Source organism: Drosophila serrata, unplaced genomic scaffold (assembly GCF_035046125.1).
Source record: "Drosophila serrata isolate PLE 108 unplaced genomic scaffold, ASM3504612v1 contig_184, whole genome shotgun sequence".
Classification (NCBI taxonomy): domain Eukaryota; kingdom Metazoa; phylum Arthropoda; class Insecta; order Diptera; family Drosophilidae; genus Drosophila; species Drosophila serrata.
The window spans coordinates 5,124,107-5,143,969 of record NW_028257082.1 but is presented as its reverse complement, the minus strand read 5'-3'; the positions used below and the strand labels follow the sequence as shown (position 1 = coordinate 5,143,969).

At 43.3% G+C, this 19,863-nt stretch overlaps 2 protein-coding genes across 3 annotated transcripts in view; both read left to right on the top strand.

Annotated features, from left to right (window-relative positions):
* The window catches only part of LOC110181801 (dynein regulatory complex protein 8), a 308,724-nt gene that overhangs the window by 217,550 nt on the left and 71,311 nt on the right, over window positions 1–19,863 (top strand). The window lies entirely within an intron of this gene.
* On the top strand, window positions 791–7,897 carry 18w (18 wheeler). The gene has a single exon (XM_020949700.2). The coding sequence runs from the start codon at window positions 2,843–2,845 to the stop codon at window positions 7,007–7,009; it is 4,167 nt and encodes a 1,388-aa protein (XP_020805359.2). The 5' UTR covers window positions 791–2,842; the 3' UTR covers window positions 7,010–7,897.

Here is a 19,863-nt window from a genome sequence, read left to right as displayed (position 1 = left end):
GAAGCGGGGAAATGGGGACAAAAAACGCAGGAGCAACAGGAGCAACAACAGGACTAAACAGGAGCAGCATCGGAGTGGCAAAGCCGGGCAAAGTTTTGCCACATTTTTTTGGGAGGGAGGGGAGGTGAGGAGCTAGCAAGTTGTTGTTTCTCTTGGCGGAAAGTTTTTTAATGTAATTTTAAGTGGCATAAGTCGGCAGCCAAAAAAGCCAGTCGGTCGTCAGGTGATGGGGATAGAGCTGCGAAATTAGAGCAGCGAACCCAAGTGACACCGAATAGCACCGCTTTATTGGACAGTTCCTCGGGGAGTTGAGACCTGGCATAATGCTATAGCTGCAACATGCAGCATGCAACGCCAAACACACTCATATGCGGCGATATTTACGGCCAAGCGGTGCAGTAGCAGTGAGTAAATAAACCTGAAAATTATGATGAAGCCCAATGGCGATGGCCATAAAGACCGGCAACAAGTTTCGCCGAAACTCCAAAGCCTCTCGAAGCTGTGGCTGTGAGTGCCAAATGTGCATGTAACAAATAATTTTAGCACTTAAAACTGAGGCGACATAAAAAGGCGGAACAAGCAAACACAAACCCATAACGGCGTTTTCAATTCTCGCAAAAAATCAACCAATTCCGATGGACCACCCCGAAAAACATGGGAAAAACTAATGGAAAAACGCTGAAGCGAAGCAATATCGAACTCCCACTCGGTGGCAAGAAAGAAATGTTGGCAGTCAAATATTGCTAAAATATATTTAGCATACGACAATAGACTGGCTATTTTATGGCAAAAACGAAACACTTCAGAGAATCGCACTTGGCTCTAGCGTGTTTCAACCAAATGGAAATGTGGCAGAGACTTACAGCTAACAGAGCTTGCAACTGCAACAGCAACAGCAGCAGCAACATCAGCAGCAGCTGTTAAGAGCCCAGTGGCATGCAACATACACTATCCCCACACTGCACGCTTTCAAGTACATGTGCAACACACATCGTCCTGCAACACGAACAGGAACGACTCTTCCTCGGCGAGCCTCCACGAGGAGCTCCTGGTGGGGCAAGGGGACGAAATGTTGCCAGCCAGCAGCAGCCTGTTGCCTGTTTGCCGGTTCTATGTTAGTTAACCCTACGAAGGAAGGGGGTTTTTCAAAATTTTAATATTTCTAAAAATAAGATCTAATATTGCAAGAAAATTTATAAAAACGGAGGATGCTTTTTAAGTCTCTAATTTTTACAATAATAAGTTTAAGGAGATCTCTGTCAAAAATACCCTTAATCACAGATAATCTCTCGAATACCATCTAAATAATGCTTTAAATGTAATATTTCTAACATATTTTGTAGTTTCCTAAGCTGACCTTCATTTAGGCTTCATTTAGTTTAAGTTTTAATATAGTTTTAGTCATATTTATTTGGTAAATATTTTGTATAGGTAAAAGTTTATTAGTAAATTGAATAAAACTTATAAAAAAACTAAATATTTATATTTTAATAAATATTATACTGAGAAATATTTTCAGATGACCTGAAAAAAATGGAAACAATCTTATAATTTATATATATATTCGTTTGAAATGCATATTAATATAGCCGTATTATCAGTTTAATTTCTACTTTTTCCTATACAAAAATCTCTTATTAAATTAAAAACAATGTTTGCTGCGAGTCTATAAAAATAAAGTGCCACATCAAGCTATAGTTATGAACTTTAATTGCGAACTGCTGTGATTTAGCACCGTCGCACTGTGAGTTATCTCCGATTAGCTAGTATTTCAGACAGCTAATTGAGCCGATTAGCGAATTTAGCAATAATAGCCACTTGTTGGAGCTGCTAATAAGACGCGCCAGCATCGTAGCTGATTAAATTTATTCGCTCGGATGCTGGACTGATAAGCAATAACCCCGCAAATGAACCCAGAATTGTTTCAGTTTCAGTAAGACACAAACAGAGTGAGAGAGAGAGAGAGCACACGGGACCCGTGTGGGGTTAAGGCTAGCCGTTGTGTTGCCGGCCTCTTCTCATGTGTGTGTGCAACATTTCCCCTACTTTCAGCGAGAGCGAGAGAGCCTAGCCGCCGCCGCTCTCTCGCTCGTGTGTGTATGTTCGAGGAGAACACATGCAGGCAGGAAATGCAATGCCGCCATGATAGTGCTAGCAGCAGCAGCAACATGGCAGCGGTAGCGGCAGAGGCAGCGGAGAGAGCGGCAGCGCAGCAGCGACGCCATGCATGTGAGCGCTCGCGAGAGTGCATGCACATGCAAGATGTCTGTCTGCTGCGCTCTGCCTGCTGCCTGCTCTGTGAGTTTGTGTGTTTGTGCGTCCGTGTGCCGCTGCCGGCGTCGTCGTGGCAGCGTCGTCGTGGCTTCACATTTTCAACGAGCCAACGGAGTCGCCTTCACCAACTCCAGCAATCAGATTCAGTTGAAGCGCGAGGCGGTAAACATGTTTTGAGGAAACGAGCTCCCGAAACGAACGAACAAGTCGAATCGCAGTCGAAGTCGAAGTCGAACGAAGTCGTGCAAGTGTTTTGTTGAAAGCCAAACGAAATCAGAAATAAGCAAAAAATAATAATAGTAATAAATCGCTCAAGTAAAAACGCCAAGCAAAAAGAAAAATTAAATAAGCAACAGTGAGAATCGCTAAGTGTCGCCGCTGCTCGCCGCCAATTACGCCACAGGATTACGGTTTACGTTGTGTATGAAAAAGCAGTAAAAGCGATCGAAAAGCGAAAAATGAAAACCAGAAAGTGACAAATTCGTAACTCAATCCGCACAGCCCCCAAAGCCAAAAGATAACTAGAGTAATTAAACCCCCCCGAACACACAAGAGTAACACCATCAAAATGGAGCTCCTGTCCACCGTTGCCCGCCTGTTGCTCCTGCTCTGCCTCGCCGTGATTGCGCATGCGCAGCAGTGCACCTGGGAGTATGGGACCAGCACCATGGACATCCGTTGCAGTGTGCGCGCCTTGGAGGCGTCTAGCTCTCCCTTGGACCTCCAGCTGGCCGAATCCGCCAGCCACTTGGAGCTGCAGTGCAGCGAGGAGCTGCTACATGGCAGCGAACTGGCCCCGGGCATGTTCCGGCACCTGCAGAAGCTGGCGGAGCTGCGAATCGAAGCCTGCAAGCTGCAGCGCATCCCGGCCAGCGCCTTTGAGGGCATGATGTCGCTCAAGCGGCTGCAGCTGGAGACACACAATGCGGTCTGGGGACCGGTGAAGAGCCTGGAGCTGCACTCGCAGTCGTTCCAGGGCCTCAAGGAGCTCACCGAGCTGCATTTGGGCGATAATAACATCCGCCAGCTGCCCGAGGGTGTGTGGTGTGCGATGCCCAGCCTCCAGGTGCTGAATCTTACCCAGAACCGCATCCGTTCCGCCGAGTATCTTGGCTTCTCCGAGAAGCTTTGCGCTGGCTCTGCCCTGAGCAATGCCAACGGAGCCGCCAGCGGGGGATCCGAGTTGCAAACGCTGGATGTGTCCTTCAACGAGTTGCGATCCCTGCCCGACGCCTGGGGAGCATCCCGGTTGCGTCGTCTCCAGACCCTGAGTTTGCAGCACAACAACATCACCACCTTGGCGCCCAATGCCCTGGCCGGTCTGAGTTCCCTGCGTGTCCTGAACATCTCCTACAATCACTTGGAGTCGCTGCCTTCGGAGGCTTTCGCCGGAAATAAGGAGCTGCGAGAGCTTCATCTGCAGGGCAACGATCTGTACGATCTGCCCAAGGGTCTGCTCCATCGGCTGGAGCAACTGCTCGTGTTGGATCTGAGTGGCAATCAGCTGACCAGCCATCATGTGGACAACAGCACCTTTGCCGGTCTGATCCGCCTGATCGTGCTGAATCTGTCCAACAATGCGCTCACCCGCATCGGAGCCAAGACCTTCAAGGAGCTGTACTTCCTGCAGATCCTCGATATGCGCAACAACTCCATTGGCCACATTGAGGATGGAGCCTTCCTGCCGCTGTACAACCTGCATACTCTCAACCTGGCCGAGAACCGTCTCCACACGCTGGACAACCGCATCTTCAATGGACTGTATGTGCTCACAAAGCTCACGCTGAACAACAATCTGGTGAGCATCGTGGAGATGCAGGCCTTCCGCAATTGCTCTGATCTGAAGGAGCTTGATCTGAGCTCCAATCAGCTGACCGAAGTGCCAGTGGCCGTGCAGGATCTGAGCATGCTGAAGACCCTCGATTTGGGCGAGAATTTGATCACCGATTTCCCCAACAATACCTTCCGCAACCTCAATCAGCTGACGGGACTGCGGCTGATCGATAACCGGATTGGTAACATCACCAAGGGCATGTTCCAGGATCTGCCACGTCTGAGTGTGCTCAATCTGGCCAAGAACCGCATCCAGAGCATCGAACGCGGTGCCTTCGATAAGAACAGCGAGATCGAAGCGATCCGTTTGGACAAGAACTTCCTCACCGATATCAATGGCATCTTCGCCACTCTGGCTTCCCTGCTGTGGCTGAATCTGTCCGAGAACCATCTGGTGTGGTTCGATTACGCCTTCATCCCGTCGAACCTCAAGTGGCTGGACATCCATGGCAACTACATCGAGGCCCTGGGCAACTACTACAAGCTGCAGGAGGAGATCAGGGTGACGACACTGGATGCCTCGCACAATCGCATCACCGAGATCGGAGCCATGTCGGTGCCCAACTCGATCGAGCTGCTGTTCATCAACAACAACATCATTGGCCAGATTCAGGCCAACACCTTTGTGGACAAGACCCGCCTGGCCCGTGTCGATCTCTACGCGAATGTGCTCTCCAAGATCTCGCTGAATGCGCTCCGCGTGGCGCCCGTCTCGGCGGAGAAGCCGGTGCCAGAGTTCTATCTGGGCGGCAATCCCTTCGAGTGCGACTGCTCCATGGAGTGGCTGCAGAGGATCAACAATCTGACCACACGTCAGCATCCCCATGTGGTGGATCTGGGCAACATTGAATGCCTGATGCCGCACAGCCGAAGTGCTCCTCTGAGGCCGCTGGCTTCCCTCTCCGCCTCTGACTTTGTCTGCAAGTACGAGAGCCACTGCCCACCGACCTGCCACTGCTGCGAGTACGAGCAGTGCGAATGCGAGGTGATCTGCCCCGGAAACTGCAGTTGCTTCCACGACGCCACCTGGGCCACCAACATTGTGGACTGCGGCCGTCAGGATCTTGCCTCGCTTCCCTCCCGCATCCCCCTGGACGTGAGCGATCTCTACTTGGATGGGAACAATATGCCCGAGCTGGAGGTGGGTCACCTGGTGGGACGTCGAAATCTGCGCGCCCTCTACCTGAATGCCTCCAATTTGATGACTCTGCAGAACGGCAGCCTGGCTCAGCTGGTCAACCTTCGCGTGCTCCATCTGGAGAACAATAAGCTGACCTCCCTGGAGGGCACCGAATTCCGCTCGCTGGGTTTGCTGCGGGAGCTTTATCTGCACAACAACATGCTCACCCACATCTCGAACGCCACCTTCGAGCCCCTGGTCTCCCTGGAGGTGCTCCGTCTGGACAACAACCGTCTGAGCTCGCTGCCCAACCTGCAGTACCGCCATAGCCTCCAGGGTCTGACTCTGGGCAGGAATGCCTGGTCATGCCGCTGCCAGCAGCTGCGGGAACTGGCCCAGTTCGTCTCCGACAATGCCATGGTGGTGCGTGATGCTCAGGATATTTATTGCCTGGATGCCGGCATCAAGCGGGAACTGGAACTGATCGGCAACCTGGCCAATGGACCCGACTGCTCGGAGCTGCTCGACGCCAGTGCCAGCAATATCAGCTCTTCCCAGGATTTGGCTGGTGGCTATAGGCTGCCCCTGCTTGCCGCTGTGCTGGTCCTGATCTTCCTGGTGGTCGTCCTCATCATTGTCTTCGTGTTCCGCGAGAGCGTGCGCATGTGGCTCTTTGCCCACTATGGAGTCCGGGTCTGTGAACCGCGCTTCGAGGATGCCGGTAAGCTGTACGATGCCATCATATTGCATTCGGAGAAGGACTACGAGTTTGTGTGCCGCAACATTGCCGCCGAACTGGAGCATGGTCGTCCTCCGTTCCGTCTATGCATCCAGCAGCGTGATCTGCCCCCGCAGGCCTCGCATTTGCAGCTGGTTGAAGGTGCCCGCGCCTCCAGGAAGATCATCCTGGTGCTGACCCGCAACCTGCTGGCCACCGAATGGAACCGTGTGGAGTTCCGCAATGCCTTCCATGAGTCCCTGCGCGGCCTGGCCCAGAAACTGGTGATCATTGAGGAGACGAGCGTGTCCGCTGAAGCCGAGGATGTGGCCGAGCTGTCGCCCTACCTCAAGTCGGTGCCATCAAATCGCCTGCTCACCTGCGATCGCTACTTCTGGGAGAAGCTCCGCTATGCCATCCCCATTGAGCTGTCGCCCCGTGGCAACAACTACACCCTGGATCACCACGAGCGCTTCAAGCAGCCGGTCTCGCCGGGCATGATCTTCCGCCAGGCTCCACCGCCGCCAGCCTACTACTGCACCGAGGATATGGAGGCCAACTATAGTTCGGCGACCACGGCAACTCCCTCACCGCGACCCACGCGTCCTGGTGGTGCTGCCCGCATCGTGGACTCCATGCCCATGCCGATGCGCCCACCTTCGGAGCACATCTACCACAGCATCGAGTCGGAGTACAGTGCATATGATCAGCACGAGGCGCTCTCCATGATTCCCACTGGCATGATGCATCACCAGCAGCAGCAGCAGTTGCGTCTCCACCAGCAGCAGCAGCAGCAACAGCATCAGCAGCAGCGCCTCCTACAGCCGCAGTTCCGGGCAATGCCCCAGCAGGCATCCATTCCCATGCCGGTGGTGGCCTCTGCTCCAGTGCATCTGAGGAGCGGAAGCGGCCTGAGCCAGGCCAGCACCAGTACACAGTCGACGGCGCAGGCCTCCACCTCCGCTGCTGCAGCACAGCAGCAACATCAGCAGCAGCAACAGCAGCAGCAGGCAGCTGGCGGTGGCGAGTCAGCCAATAAGAATGGCCAGGCCTTCCTGGTTTAAGCTCCGCCTCGAACAGGATCTAGTGCGCAGGAGCGGCCATCTTGAAGCTGGTCGCTTGCTGGTGCACAGGGAACAAGGAACTGAGCGAAAAACAGGACTCGCACACGCACACAACGTACACCGTACACACTGCGCACATCCAAAACAAAAAGACTTTTCGTAGGCATTTCTTTGAGGACAGCAGCCACGGCGCTCAGCAGATATTTATATATATATATATAGAATATGATGTTTTTTTCCGGTGCATTTCGCCTTTGGTGTTCACGTGTTGCCCATGTCGATGTTGTTAATGTTAGCACACACACTCGGAGGGCGGTGACACGCCCGCACATTCGCATAGGAGCATAATAGGACTACATTATTACAATCTAATTAACGTAAACGTAAACGTAAACGTAAACAAACAATTACTAGAAATGTTGCAAAAACACTTTCAAATTCAATGTGATATATTAATTAACTATAATTAATGTGTAATGCATAGGCCTATGTAGTAGTTCTAGCCAGGCGTACAGAACGTAAACCTAAAACTAAACTAAACTATTGTGTTAACTAAGCCCTAAATTAATCTAATGATAGCACACACACAACACATTCGTTCGCATTCATCATCCTAAGCTACACGAAACAATAACTAATTGGAAGTATGATATACCTACGGTGGTAAATATGTATATAGAACAATCGCAGGCAGCATTTAGAGCACTTAATGTATTTATGTATCGTACTGTATAGAGAGGATGGAACTAAATTAATTGAATTAAATTTACTTAATGACAAATGTATTATTAAATTAATTATTACAATTACATAAAACCAGCCAGAGGAATATATCCGAGGAAATAAAATGCAAAAACATTACAAAAATATTGAGAAAAATTAAACAAATCCAACTTCTTAATCAACCTGGGATGGGTACAGACTGAGTTCAGTTCTCAGTTCTTTCTATTGCAGTAACTAGTAAACGGGGGATTACATTAATTAAAGCACAGCTCTCGGTATGACTTTACAAAGGATTCCTGCTGGGTGACGCATGGAACTGACACATCGTTCCCATGGTTGTTGCACAAAGGGAAAACGAATTTATTCATTTGTTTTCATTCAACATTTGGATTGCATTGGACGTGCCACCAACAAAACACAAAGTTTACAATGGAAAACGTTAACTAAAAATAACTAAACAAAGAGTTAATTGCTTGTAAATAATTATATATAAATAAATTAATGGAAAAACGCACTCAAACAAACACTTTGCATATGCCGCAGCAACCCTCCATCGGTTATGTAAATTATTATTTGCGAAATTATAAAACAAAATTAAAATGCGGTCCTATGCGAAAATTGTATTTCTCGCATTTGCAAATGCATAATTTTGGTGCAATTTCCCTCCGCCCCCATTTTCATGCATCGCCAGACCGCAACTCTATCATCAGCTAATATCCAAAAACAAAAAAAAAATCAACAACAAAAAAATGTGTATAGAATAGAATAAATAAAACAAAAAGGGAAGGAAACAAAGCCCATAAAGTTTATTTAATTTGGACGCATGGCCGAACAACTATATAAACGAATTAATGTTACAAACGTTTCAATTTTGCTAATTAGCTTCGATCGGCCATTAAAGTTAAAGCCAATTTTGCCTAGTTGCTGGGACATAAAATTTATATATAAATTTATATATTGGTCAGGTCGATTATCAATGGTTATCTATAAATCCAGCCGCCATATTAATGATTGTGGAAATAAATCAAGAAAACCAGGTCAGATATGTGAAAGAACACAGGGCTATTAACCCAAACTTTAACCTAAATCTATAGCTTCATTAAATTGGTGGCAAAAGAAAATACATTCTAAAACCGATTTACCATAAAAGGAGAGTTTCCTTAAGCTTTAACATTGAAATTGCTTCTCGGATATCCGTTTGAAATTAATCCTTGCCATGTGCGGCCATTAAACTTTAACTGAATCGAAAGCCAACTTGGATATGTTGGTGGCAATGGCAAAAGCCTGTCTTATTTATGGCCAGCGTATTGGCATGTGTCTATTTCTGGTCTAGCCCTGACACATTTTTGGCAAAGTCAGAGTCAGAGTCAGAGTTGGAGTTGGAGTCGGAGTCAGAGTGGGAGCTGGAATTGGAGTCGCAGCCAAGTCCACAGAGTCGGCAGCTCTTGCCAAAGTCGTGCCGCAATCGTTGGCCAAAATCGAATCGATGGATGCGCTGGGCAAAAAAAAACAAACACAGCAATTGCATATTTTATGAGTGCAAAACTTTTTGTCATGTAATGCACTCGCACACATCCCTGGCAGTCACACCACACCACACACAGAGAGAGATATACACCATCGATGGCAAATTAAGTATGTCAATTTGCTGGTGGAAAATGCGAAAAGAAAAAATAAATAGATAGAAAAATAAAGAAGCACCAAAATCGCAGCTGGAAAAGCCATATCCACAGGCAGAGTGAAAAGCAAAACAAACTAATTGAAAATCGATAAGTAGAGGAAGAGCACAACAAGGGGAATGCAGGGAAAATGTAGGAAAGCCCCGGCTAAAGTGGCGAATTTAATGGCGAAATGAAAAAAGCACACACGCAGATACAAAGATACACAGATACACAGATACATAGATACACGTTAGCGGGTGGACACCTGAGGTTGTTGGCTTTGGCCACTGAATATGACGCCGCCAACCCTTGACCTTTCATGTCAAAGCATCAAAAAAAATAGCATGGAATACATAGAGGCTAATCGGCTCAAAGATATGTCAATAGTAATTAAATTGTCATTAATATTTGTGAGGTCAATTAATAGAATCAAAATAATAAATATTTGCTTAATGGAAATTAAATAATAAACACATTGAAGAGCAGACATATTTGAAGAGGTATTTATAATAATCATATTGCAAAGGTTGAGTTTGTGCAGCATTAATTAGTTCAGAAAAATGTAGAGCTTAATGTCGTTTAAACCAAGAAACCTAAAAATTAAAATTCCATAAAATACCCCTTTCGCTTAAAGCCATCTTCGATGGATCATCCCCAAGCTGGCCAAGAGAACAGCTCAATCAACTCCTCTAATTTCCATCATTAATATCTTATAAGACAGCGCAACTCCTGAAATCGATTTAAAGTTTTCCCGCAGCGCCCGCCCACCCAATGTCATTAACTGCCACTCCCCGTCTTGGCCAGCGGATAACGAGCAGCGTCCAGCGGCGAAGTGGAAAAGCAAACGCTTTTGCAAAAATTGAACAATATTAAAAATGCATTTATGCAAATTTAATTGCACGGGTGTGCACTTGCATAAGCCACCAGTACCAGTGCATGCGGAGGAGACCCAAAGAAATGGATAAATGCCATTAAGTTGTCGGGTCGGAGACCAAGAAAATTGATTTGTTTAATAATTAAAACATGCAAAATGCATATGTAAGGCAAATCACTTGGCGCCCATAAAAGGTATTGCCCAGAACCGATATGAAACTGTTGACGTGTTTTTGTTATTTATTTTTATACCCTTGCAGGGTATTATAATTTCAGTCAGAAGTTTGCAACGCAGTGAAGGAGGCACCTCCGACCATATAAAGTATATATATTCTTGATCAGGATCAACAGCCGAGTCGATCTAGCCATGTCCGTCTGTCCGTCTGTCCGTCTGTCCGTCTGTACTTCTGTCCGTCTGTCCGTCTGTCCGTCTGTCCGTTTCTACGCAAACTAGTCTCTCAGTTTTGAAGCTATCTGAATGAAACTTTGTAGTTAGCCTTCTATATACTCTCACTCGTATATATGTCGGAACGGGCCGGATCGGACGACTATATCATATAGCTGCCATAGGAATGATCGGAAAATTTTTACAAAAAAATTTTTAACATTTTCAGTTTTCAATAGAATTGGATCAAATTTGAGATATAGCCATTTTACTATACTCTACAATTTTGTATAAAATTTTATGAAAATCGGACTACTATATCATATAGCTCCCATAGGAACGATCGAGAAATTAATAAAATTAAAAATTATAACTTTTTCAGTTTTCAACAGATTTTCATCAAATTTGAGGTGTAGCCATTTTATATTAGTCTTAAATTTTGTGTCAAATTTCATGAAAATCGGACGACTATATCATATAGGTGCCATACAAACTATTTTTTGATGTAGAAGAAAAATGGAAATCTGTGAATGAAAAGCTGCAAATATAATATGTATAGGTGAATGAAATGAAAGCAGGTATTACTTCATTGTTTTTTAACACAAATATATATAATTTATATGGTATGGATTCCTAGTCATAGAATTTCTATCTGCAAGGGTATATAAACTTCGGCGTGCCGAAGTTAGCTTCCTTTCTTGTTCTATTTCTTTTTCTTGTTATTTTTATTTTACTTTGTTTAGCGACCTGTCATAGAGGAATTTGCAATTAATGCTAACTGACAGCGCTCTGGATTAGCATATAGGTTTATATAAAAATAGAGTTGTGCTGGAAAAATATTAATAAATATTCACAATGATCATTTTTAAAACATTATAGAAAATACTGAACAATTTCCCTTCCTTTACCGATAAAGAAAAAAAATAGTTTTTGCTTTTCTGAGAGGTCTGAAGATAAGAATTTATTATATATTATTTTTAAATGATAATATTTAGGTTAATTTTAATGTTGATGCTGATTTATAGTGTCGGAAATGACTCCTTCAATGTGTTATGCGATCAAATTTAGAATACCCTGCAAGGGTATACAAATATATCCCATTTATACCCTGAAAGGATATAAAAATGGTTTAAATTGATTTTTACTTTATATAACTTTACGAAAGCCGATTAATCAATATTACCCCTTCTTTCTAAAGTTGCCAACACTCAATCACATTTCAGCCATATGTATATAATCTACATAACCCGGTGTAACTGGCTTGTAATGAGACCCAGGGGCATCTCCGACACTATTTGCACTCTCACCAAACTAATGTCTATATGGATTACGTATGTGTGTACGAATGTACAAAAAGTCAATAGAATTTTGCCAGGGCTCTTCTCCCTCTGGGCATGAAACTAAATTTTGATTTGGCAATCTTCAATAAAAACAGTCAGTTTGGGGCAAACAGATGGGCGGGCGGGGCGGTCTGTTCGCTTCTAAAGCGCAAACACAAATATTTATGCTTTATTAAAAACCAAAATTAATACACTAAAACAACAACGATTATGCGTGGCATACATGAAATATCGTTGTAGCTACACAAACAATAACACACCCTACACACCCCATTTGATTTTCAAAAAGGGGTTGGCTTTGGCTTATCGGCATTTCGGCCGGATTCCGCCCACTCCCCAAAAAAAGGGTTTTCATTTCTACCAAATATTTTGCATACCCTTTCCGCCTTCTTTTTTTGTTGTGTTGTTTGTTAATAAAAAATGCAAACAAGGGTGGATTGGTCCGGTGGCAACAAAAACTGGTTCAGTGTGGCAGGCAGCCTAGAGAGTGCGCGAGGCAAGGGCGGTAACCAACTATTTGCATACTCGTAGTACACTAAGCGCATAAATAGACAACTGCAAAAAAACAAGTTCGGACCGTGGGCAGGTCGGTCTGCTGAATAGGTAGGTGGCTCTGGGCCTTCTCTGGTCAATCTGGCTGCACTTACTCCACTGCACTCCTCTGTCCTCTCCTCCAGTGCCGCGTTGTGGCCAATGCCAAATGCCAAATTGGGCCGCAATGCTGCACAGTTTAGCCACTGCAACTATTGTCTGCCAAGTTGCGGGTGTTTATGCATGCGGTCTTTTGCGAATTCGCATATTTAAATATTTTTGCAGAGAGTACCAGGTACTGGTAACTGGGGTCCTTGAGATAACAGAGCCCTCGAGAAGAGTCCTTGACTTTAAGTCTATCAAATGAGAATGTTCTCTCCAATTATAATAAGTTTAATTAAACTTAATTTGTGAAATAACACACCAAGTTCCCCTATCGCATCACCAAAGGAGGTATCCAAGGGATGCTCTCACACAAAATCAGGTCAGAAGCTCTTCTTAACATCATCTGGTTACTTGTAAAGTGGTTTCCGAACCTCCTTCAGAAAGAACTAAACTTTTGTTTTCAATCACTTTGCAACTTGAACACGACTCTGCCACACACACACATTTGCCGCGTTGACACTGATTGCCAAAGTATCTCACAGAATGCGAGGAAGGAGGAGGCGAGGGCCACGCACTTGTGTGTATATTCCAGCTGCATTTGTGAGCAAGCATATTTTATCTTAGCCGTGGCAATCTGCGTAAAATTATTTATTCATATTCATAACTTTTTCGCTGCCATTCTTGTGCAATCACATTCGCTGACTGACTGACTGACTGACTGACGGACTGGCAAGGCGACTGCACTAACAGTAAGAGCTGTTGCTTGCCCCACCTTGCACCACTTTTTTGCCCCCAAACCAACGAAGGCTAAGTGAGTGCACCGAGAGAAATTCATGGGTACTGATGTAAAGTAAGAAAAATGGTAGCTAATAATCATAACCAGCAGAATAGTAGAGCTATCTGTTTTCAATAGTTTCCCATCTATTCCAGATACTATCTACTTCAGTTGGAACAAGGATAACTACTCTCATATCTTTTTAAAAGCAAACATTATTCCAGCTACATTTTCTTTCAGTGTATGGGAGAGCAAATCGTGTGCCGCTTTCGCATTTCCCACGGCATCAAAATGTTGCCAATGTGTTTGTTGCTTTCGTTGCCCCGCTGCCATTGTTGCTGCTCCACAGCCTCACCTCGAATTCTGCAGAACGGCAAAAGGTGTATTTTTGCAGGTAAAAAGGGGGAGACAGAGGGCGGGGACAGGTAAGAAGGAAGAGTCGGAGGCAGTCTCGCGCACTTCCTTCATTTGCATTACAATGATAAACTCCAAAGTGTGTGCCAGAGAATTTCTTAATTTTTTTTCGCCTTGTTTTCGCTTGCTGCTGCTTCTGTTTCTTTTGATTTTTTAGTTTTTCATGTTTGAATTTATGTGTGGATCTTTGCCCGGCATGGAGATATTCGCAGCCAGAATCGGGCATTAGTTATTTATGGCCGGGTTCTTGGCTTTTGTGATTGGCACACAGCTGCGCGCGTTGTAGTCGAAAACATCTCTCCGCAATCAAAGACAGAACCGAGTTTCATCATCATCGGTAGCCGAACATCATGTGGAACCAATTTAGCCTCAATTCGTTTTTATAAGAAGTGGTGGAAACAAATGAGTTATCAAACCGTATGCTACGCTCATTAGGCATAAATTTAGCATAGATACACACAGGCTACACAGTCAATGGAGAGAATGCTGCCCAAAAAAGGGGCGCAGCCCCCGAAATGTGTCATTCCAGTTCCACTTGGAGAGCCCCACAACCAGAGACCGAAATGCCTAATGAAGACATCTATTCAAATTTCGTCTATGCTGTGAATTATTATTTGTGCCTCATTTCGATTGACTTGGCACAATCAACCAACCACTGGCTAATTGTTATGCAATGTGGGAGCTGTGTGAGCACTCGAGCATTCTCGAGGTTCTGCCAAAGGAAATGCCATTAGCAGTGACAATCTCACAGAGATACTCGCATATGAGATACTTCGTAGTCATTGAACTTGGTGCGGCGTCATCGACACATTTTTTGGCAATCCCACAGAAGCAACAGCACAACAGCAAGATGAGCAACAGGCGGCAGCAAAAAACTATGGGCTCTAGATCCATATGGCATGATGGAAGTCTCAAGTGGTAGTACAGTAAAACCTGGCATATAATACATCTACATACATATAAAGTTATAAAAAAATACCTAGGTTAGTGGAATATTTTTGTATCTTTTAGTGAACTTTGTATTGATAGACTTGTTTAATATAAAAAAAATAATTATTTAAGTCTAGGAAATGCATTTTGAAAATATTAGGGCTTGTCCTTAAAGAACTGTTTCCTAACTTTTTCTTATATATATTAAGAAAGAAAACTAACTGTAGTGTGCTGAATTTTATAAACCCTTTCAGTTTCACATTAAATTATAGAATCGGTAAGCTAATTATTTTTATTTATAATTATTTTTGTATGAGCATTTTTTTCATAAATCAAAGTTTTAAATCTTTATAACTCAGTCAAAAATGTATTAATTTAAAATCGGAAAGCTTTCCTATGTTAGTTTTTACAAGGTTAATAAATCTGCATACTCATTTTAAAATTTAAAATTTGGTCAATTTTTGAAGATTTTAAAGATGTAACCCCTTATAAAATTTTGAAAAAATTGGTAAATTTATTTTTTCTTCCATAGATTTCTAGATCGATCCTGCTGTTGATGCTGATCAAGAATATATATGATTTATAGGGTCGGAAATGATTCCTTCACATAATTACAAGTTGGTTACTAAAATTATAGAACCCTACAAGTGTAAAGAAGTAAATCGAAATCTTAAGAAAATATTCAAGCATCTGTAGAATTCAAAGCTAAATAATATTCTCCAACTTTATTACCAAAAATTCTACCAAAACATTCATTCATTCATTCAAATATTCGTTTTTCCTTATATTTTTTTAAAGAGTAAGTCTATTCCGTAATTCACTGTTCCTGCTGTCGAGGGGCCACTGTGTGGGAGCCACTCGAATGTGGCAGCCACAACGAAGCACGGTGAAAAGTGTAGGGAGCATCAGCTTCCTCTAGTTCGTTCGTTCTCTGCCTTTTTGTACAAATCATCAACTTAATTATGCTTATATTAAGGTTTTTATCTGCACGGCTGACTTTTCACATGGCTGACAAGGGGGGCAGGAGGCAGCAAGTGCCGGTAGCTCGAGTGCAACAACTCGAGGTATTTGTTGGGGTCGCTCCTCTGGCGATCTGTATCTGTAACTCTAGGCTCTGCATCAGTATCTGTATCTGTATCTGTTTGGGTATCTGTATCTGCGTAGCTCTACCCTGAGTGTTTCTGTGTGTGCGTTTGTCAAGTGCACTCTTGGCTTATTTGCATATAGTAGGCACTTTGGTAATTGAATTCAGTTAGCTGCCGCAAAAAAAGATGGGACTCACGCGCTCGCTTGATTGGGGCAGCCCCTTATAATGTGTCGACTGGCGACTCGGTTTTATGATTAAGCTGGTCTCAAGGCCCACAGGGTCGGGGCCACAATTAAGCAGAAGCAGAACCTTTCTGGGCACTCCAGAACGAAACTACAGTTACCAAAACGCAGACCCAGACTGGGAAGGAGCTGGAGATGTGGCCAAGTGCCTGGGCCAACAAAGCAATATGCAAATGTCGATGAATGAATTCCAATTAGGCAAAAAAGACGACGAGAATGACGCACAAGTATTGGTTGTACGAGAATTGCTTAGAACAAAATGTGTGTGTGCCTGAATTTTCAAATACCAAAAGGAGTACTACTATACACACAGTCATAAATAATTTTTCTTCCAATCAAAAGAAAAGGAAAATTTCTAACGAACCATCGTGCACTTGGGCGCAATCAATGACTAAAATTGTAAGCAGCAGTCACAAACCAAACTCAAATAGGTAAACACACAAATAAAGGGGATTTTTTTCCATAAGAAGATGGCACTGAATATTAAATACTCTTGGATGAAAAAACAATGGGAATTGATGTTACAAATGAATGCATTTTGTATTACAAAATTAAAGATTAAAGAAGGAGATATTGATTATACATTTAATATATCATTTAATCAAGGTATTTGAATTTTAGAGATGTGAATGAACGGTGTGTCAAGGTAATTAAAGGGTTTTATGGGTATACTTTACAAACAAGCATTTATCAGAAAATTACTAATAATATAACATTAGAAAGTACAAAGATGTTCTTAAATATATCTTTAATTAATACGAGAGTTTTTAAAGAAAAAAATTTAATAAGAACATATGAAATGTTCTTGATCAACCCAAGGTTGATTATTTTACTTTGATGAATATATAATAATACAAAGTAATTTCCTTAAAAATAATATATATCCTTTTTAAAAATCTCTTCCTATTGTCTCTCTTTTCAAAAACTTATCTTGATCAGGAAAAAAGGTTTACAACTTTCTATCCTTCCTGCCTCGAATTGCTGCACTCCCTTTGGCAACCTGTGTAAAGGCATTCCAATATGAAATATGCCATAAATTATGTATGCATTCATAAGATATTCAAACTATTTTACAGGTGCCTCATGTGTAGGTGTGTGTGTATTGAGAGGGGGGAAAAAAGACAGGTCTCTGAGCACTAATTGACCAAAAAGGACCACCAACTGGCCAACACGTAGCCTCTGTCATTAGAAGGGATCGCCTGGGCACTCGGATTACCCCGCTGCCGAAAGTCCCCACCGCCCTCCTTCCATTTCCCATTTTCCATTTAGCATTTTCCATTATGCCCGAAAGGATGACAAACTGCAACGTGACTGCAGCTGGATGCACGTGGGCGACGTTACACAACCGCACTGCAGTGGCTTAAACAATTGTTTGATAATATTCAACATGACAATTGTGTCGTGCGCATAATTACACTTGTCAATATAAAATGGGTTAAGATTTCGAAAGATCTGCCTGATTAATGCTGCATGCCCCCTCCTCAGCCAGTCACTTCCTCCTCTGCTACATGACAAGCTAATTGAAATTTCATTAGCGTTTGGGGGGGCTCTGGCTCTGGCTCGCAGTCATAATTTGTAATTTATTATTAATAATTCAAAGCACTCGAAGGCGTCTCTGGGTTGCCACACAGCTCTCCCGATAAGAGAGTTGTATTTTCACCCAAAGAATTATCATTGATCAGCAGCCAGGCAACATGAAGTGTTTGTATTCTCAACAACTCGAGAACTGCATGTTGCAGGGAAATTGAAATTGTGTTCCGGCTGATATCAGCTACTGGAAAAAAGTGGGGAAAACTAAGCTGATAGGAAATGCTGCAGCACAGCAAGTTGCAACACACAAACAATAGCTGACAAAATCTTAAAGAGTACTGTAGAAATGGGTTATTGTTTCACACTATGGTTTCTTGTATTTAAAATAAACTTTATTGTGTAACGTACAATTTATAAAACATTTTCTTTTAGGGAAATGTACCAAATTCCTTGTTCTTCTTCCTTGAAGACGATCATATATAATTCCAAATTACACGTACGAATACTCGTGCCAGTTTTGGAACGCATGCCACATGCGACATGCGACTTGCAACCTGGAAACTCAAATCCCTAGGAAAGGGGCAATCCAATAAAACCACGCCAAAGTGAACCAAAACCAAACCAAACCAAACCAAAGGCAATCCGAATCCGAGTCCAAACACCCGCAATCTCACACACGTCGCTGGGCTATTCAATTATGGGTGCGCCCAGGGCACTCAGAGATGGAGGTAGATGGTGTTGGGGGACAGATGGAACAGACCCGACTCCGACTCCGACGTTGTCATTCGGCCTTTATGGCATAATATTACGATTATTATTGTTGGCTCTTGTATGCATTATATGGAAATACATTCGAAATTATCAATGCAGGTAATTGCAGCTTATCAGTTATGCTCAGGGCTTAGGCGACAACGACAAATATCGCCTGCGATAGATATATATTTGTATGCATATATATATTTATACATAAAATGGAATGGGAATGGGGATGAGCCCACGCCCCTTTTATCAATAATAACAATTGTTATTATAATACCATTTCAACTCCGACTGAGCCTGTCTGGCAGGGCATTCTGGGTAATTGCATTTCATTGATTTTTATGCCCCTTCGACAACTGCATCTCCGGCGAGTTCATTGCAGTTTCATTTCGAGTAAATAAACGCAAAGTCCTTGGCTGGCTGTCCGTTTGGCAAAGTGAAAGAGTGTCAAATATGTCATAATACTTATCTAAATTGCACACAGAAATCCCTGAACGGAAGGGAAACGCCGCTGTATCTGTATCCAGTTCGAGTGCAAAAGGAGGCTGGCCGAAGTTGAGCTCTCTGCTCGACAGGCTTTTAAATATTTATCGTTTAGTTAGTACGAGGAGTGTATACACTCACCGCCCACTCGAGGCCAGAGCCCACCCATGAAGCCTCCTTAGCCCCAATGGCAATTGCATTCAAGTGCTCTGTCTGGCTAGAAATTGATTTGCAATGCAGCCGATATTAGTTGCGTTTTATAACGATTACGATTGCATTGACGCAAAACTCTCTTAGCGCCGGCAATTGCCCAAGATTTGCATATACTCGTATTCATATCGTTGTCTGAAATCACCAGCTTCAATTACATGGTGGAAACTATTCAGGAAAATAAGCAACTTACATTTTGAACTGGATTGGCAAATGTATTAATAAGCACACTCAATTTTCTTGCAAATAACTAAATGCAGTTTGCAGTCAAGTGTCGGAGCTAATAGAAGTATATTTTTAAGAAGAAAATTTTATAAAATTAAATAATAACTTGTAAGCCGATTTATAGAAGAAATACATTGTTGCAAAATGCAGTTTAAATTATTCTCCTTGATTGCAGTAAATTAATTATTTTCAAAAATAAATTTATTCTCTTTTATCAATCAGTCACTTGTGTCTAATTACTCTCAAGGGATTCCATTGTTGGTCCTCCTTTCAGTGAGCAGAAAATTAAATATTTCCGACTTAGTTCTCAAAAAGAAAATACAATTTAAAGTGACTTCGTTGCACAGAGAGCTTAGAAATATTTATATTAGTGATCAAAGACACAACAAGGGACTTGCATTAAATAATCTAGAGCTAGAATTATCCAGCAGAGAATAATAATAATTGCTGGTAAAGCTGGACGACATCCATCAATTTGGTTTCGATAAATGCGACAGAGTCAAGCCAGACTGAGTGTCACGATATGTGTATTCATATGAGCCACACTCACTCACTCACTTCCCACAGACATTCATTTGTTT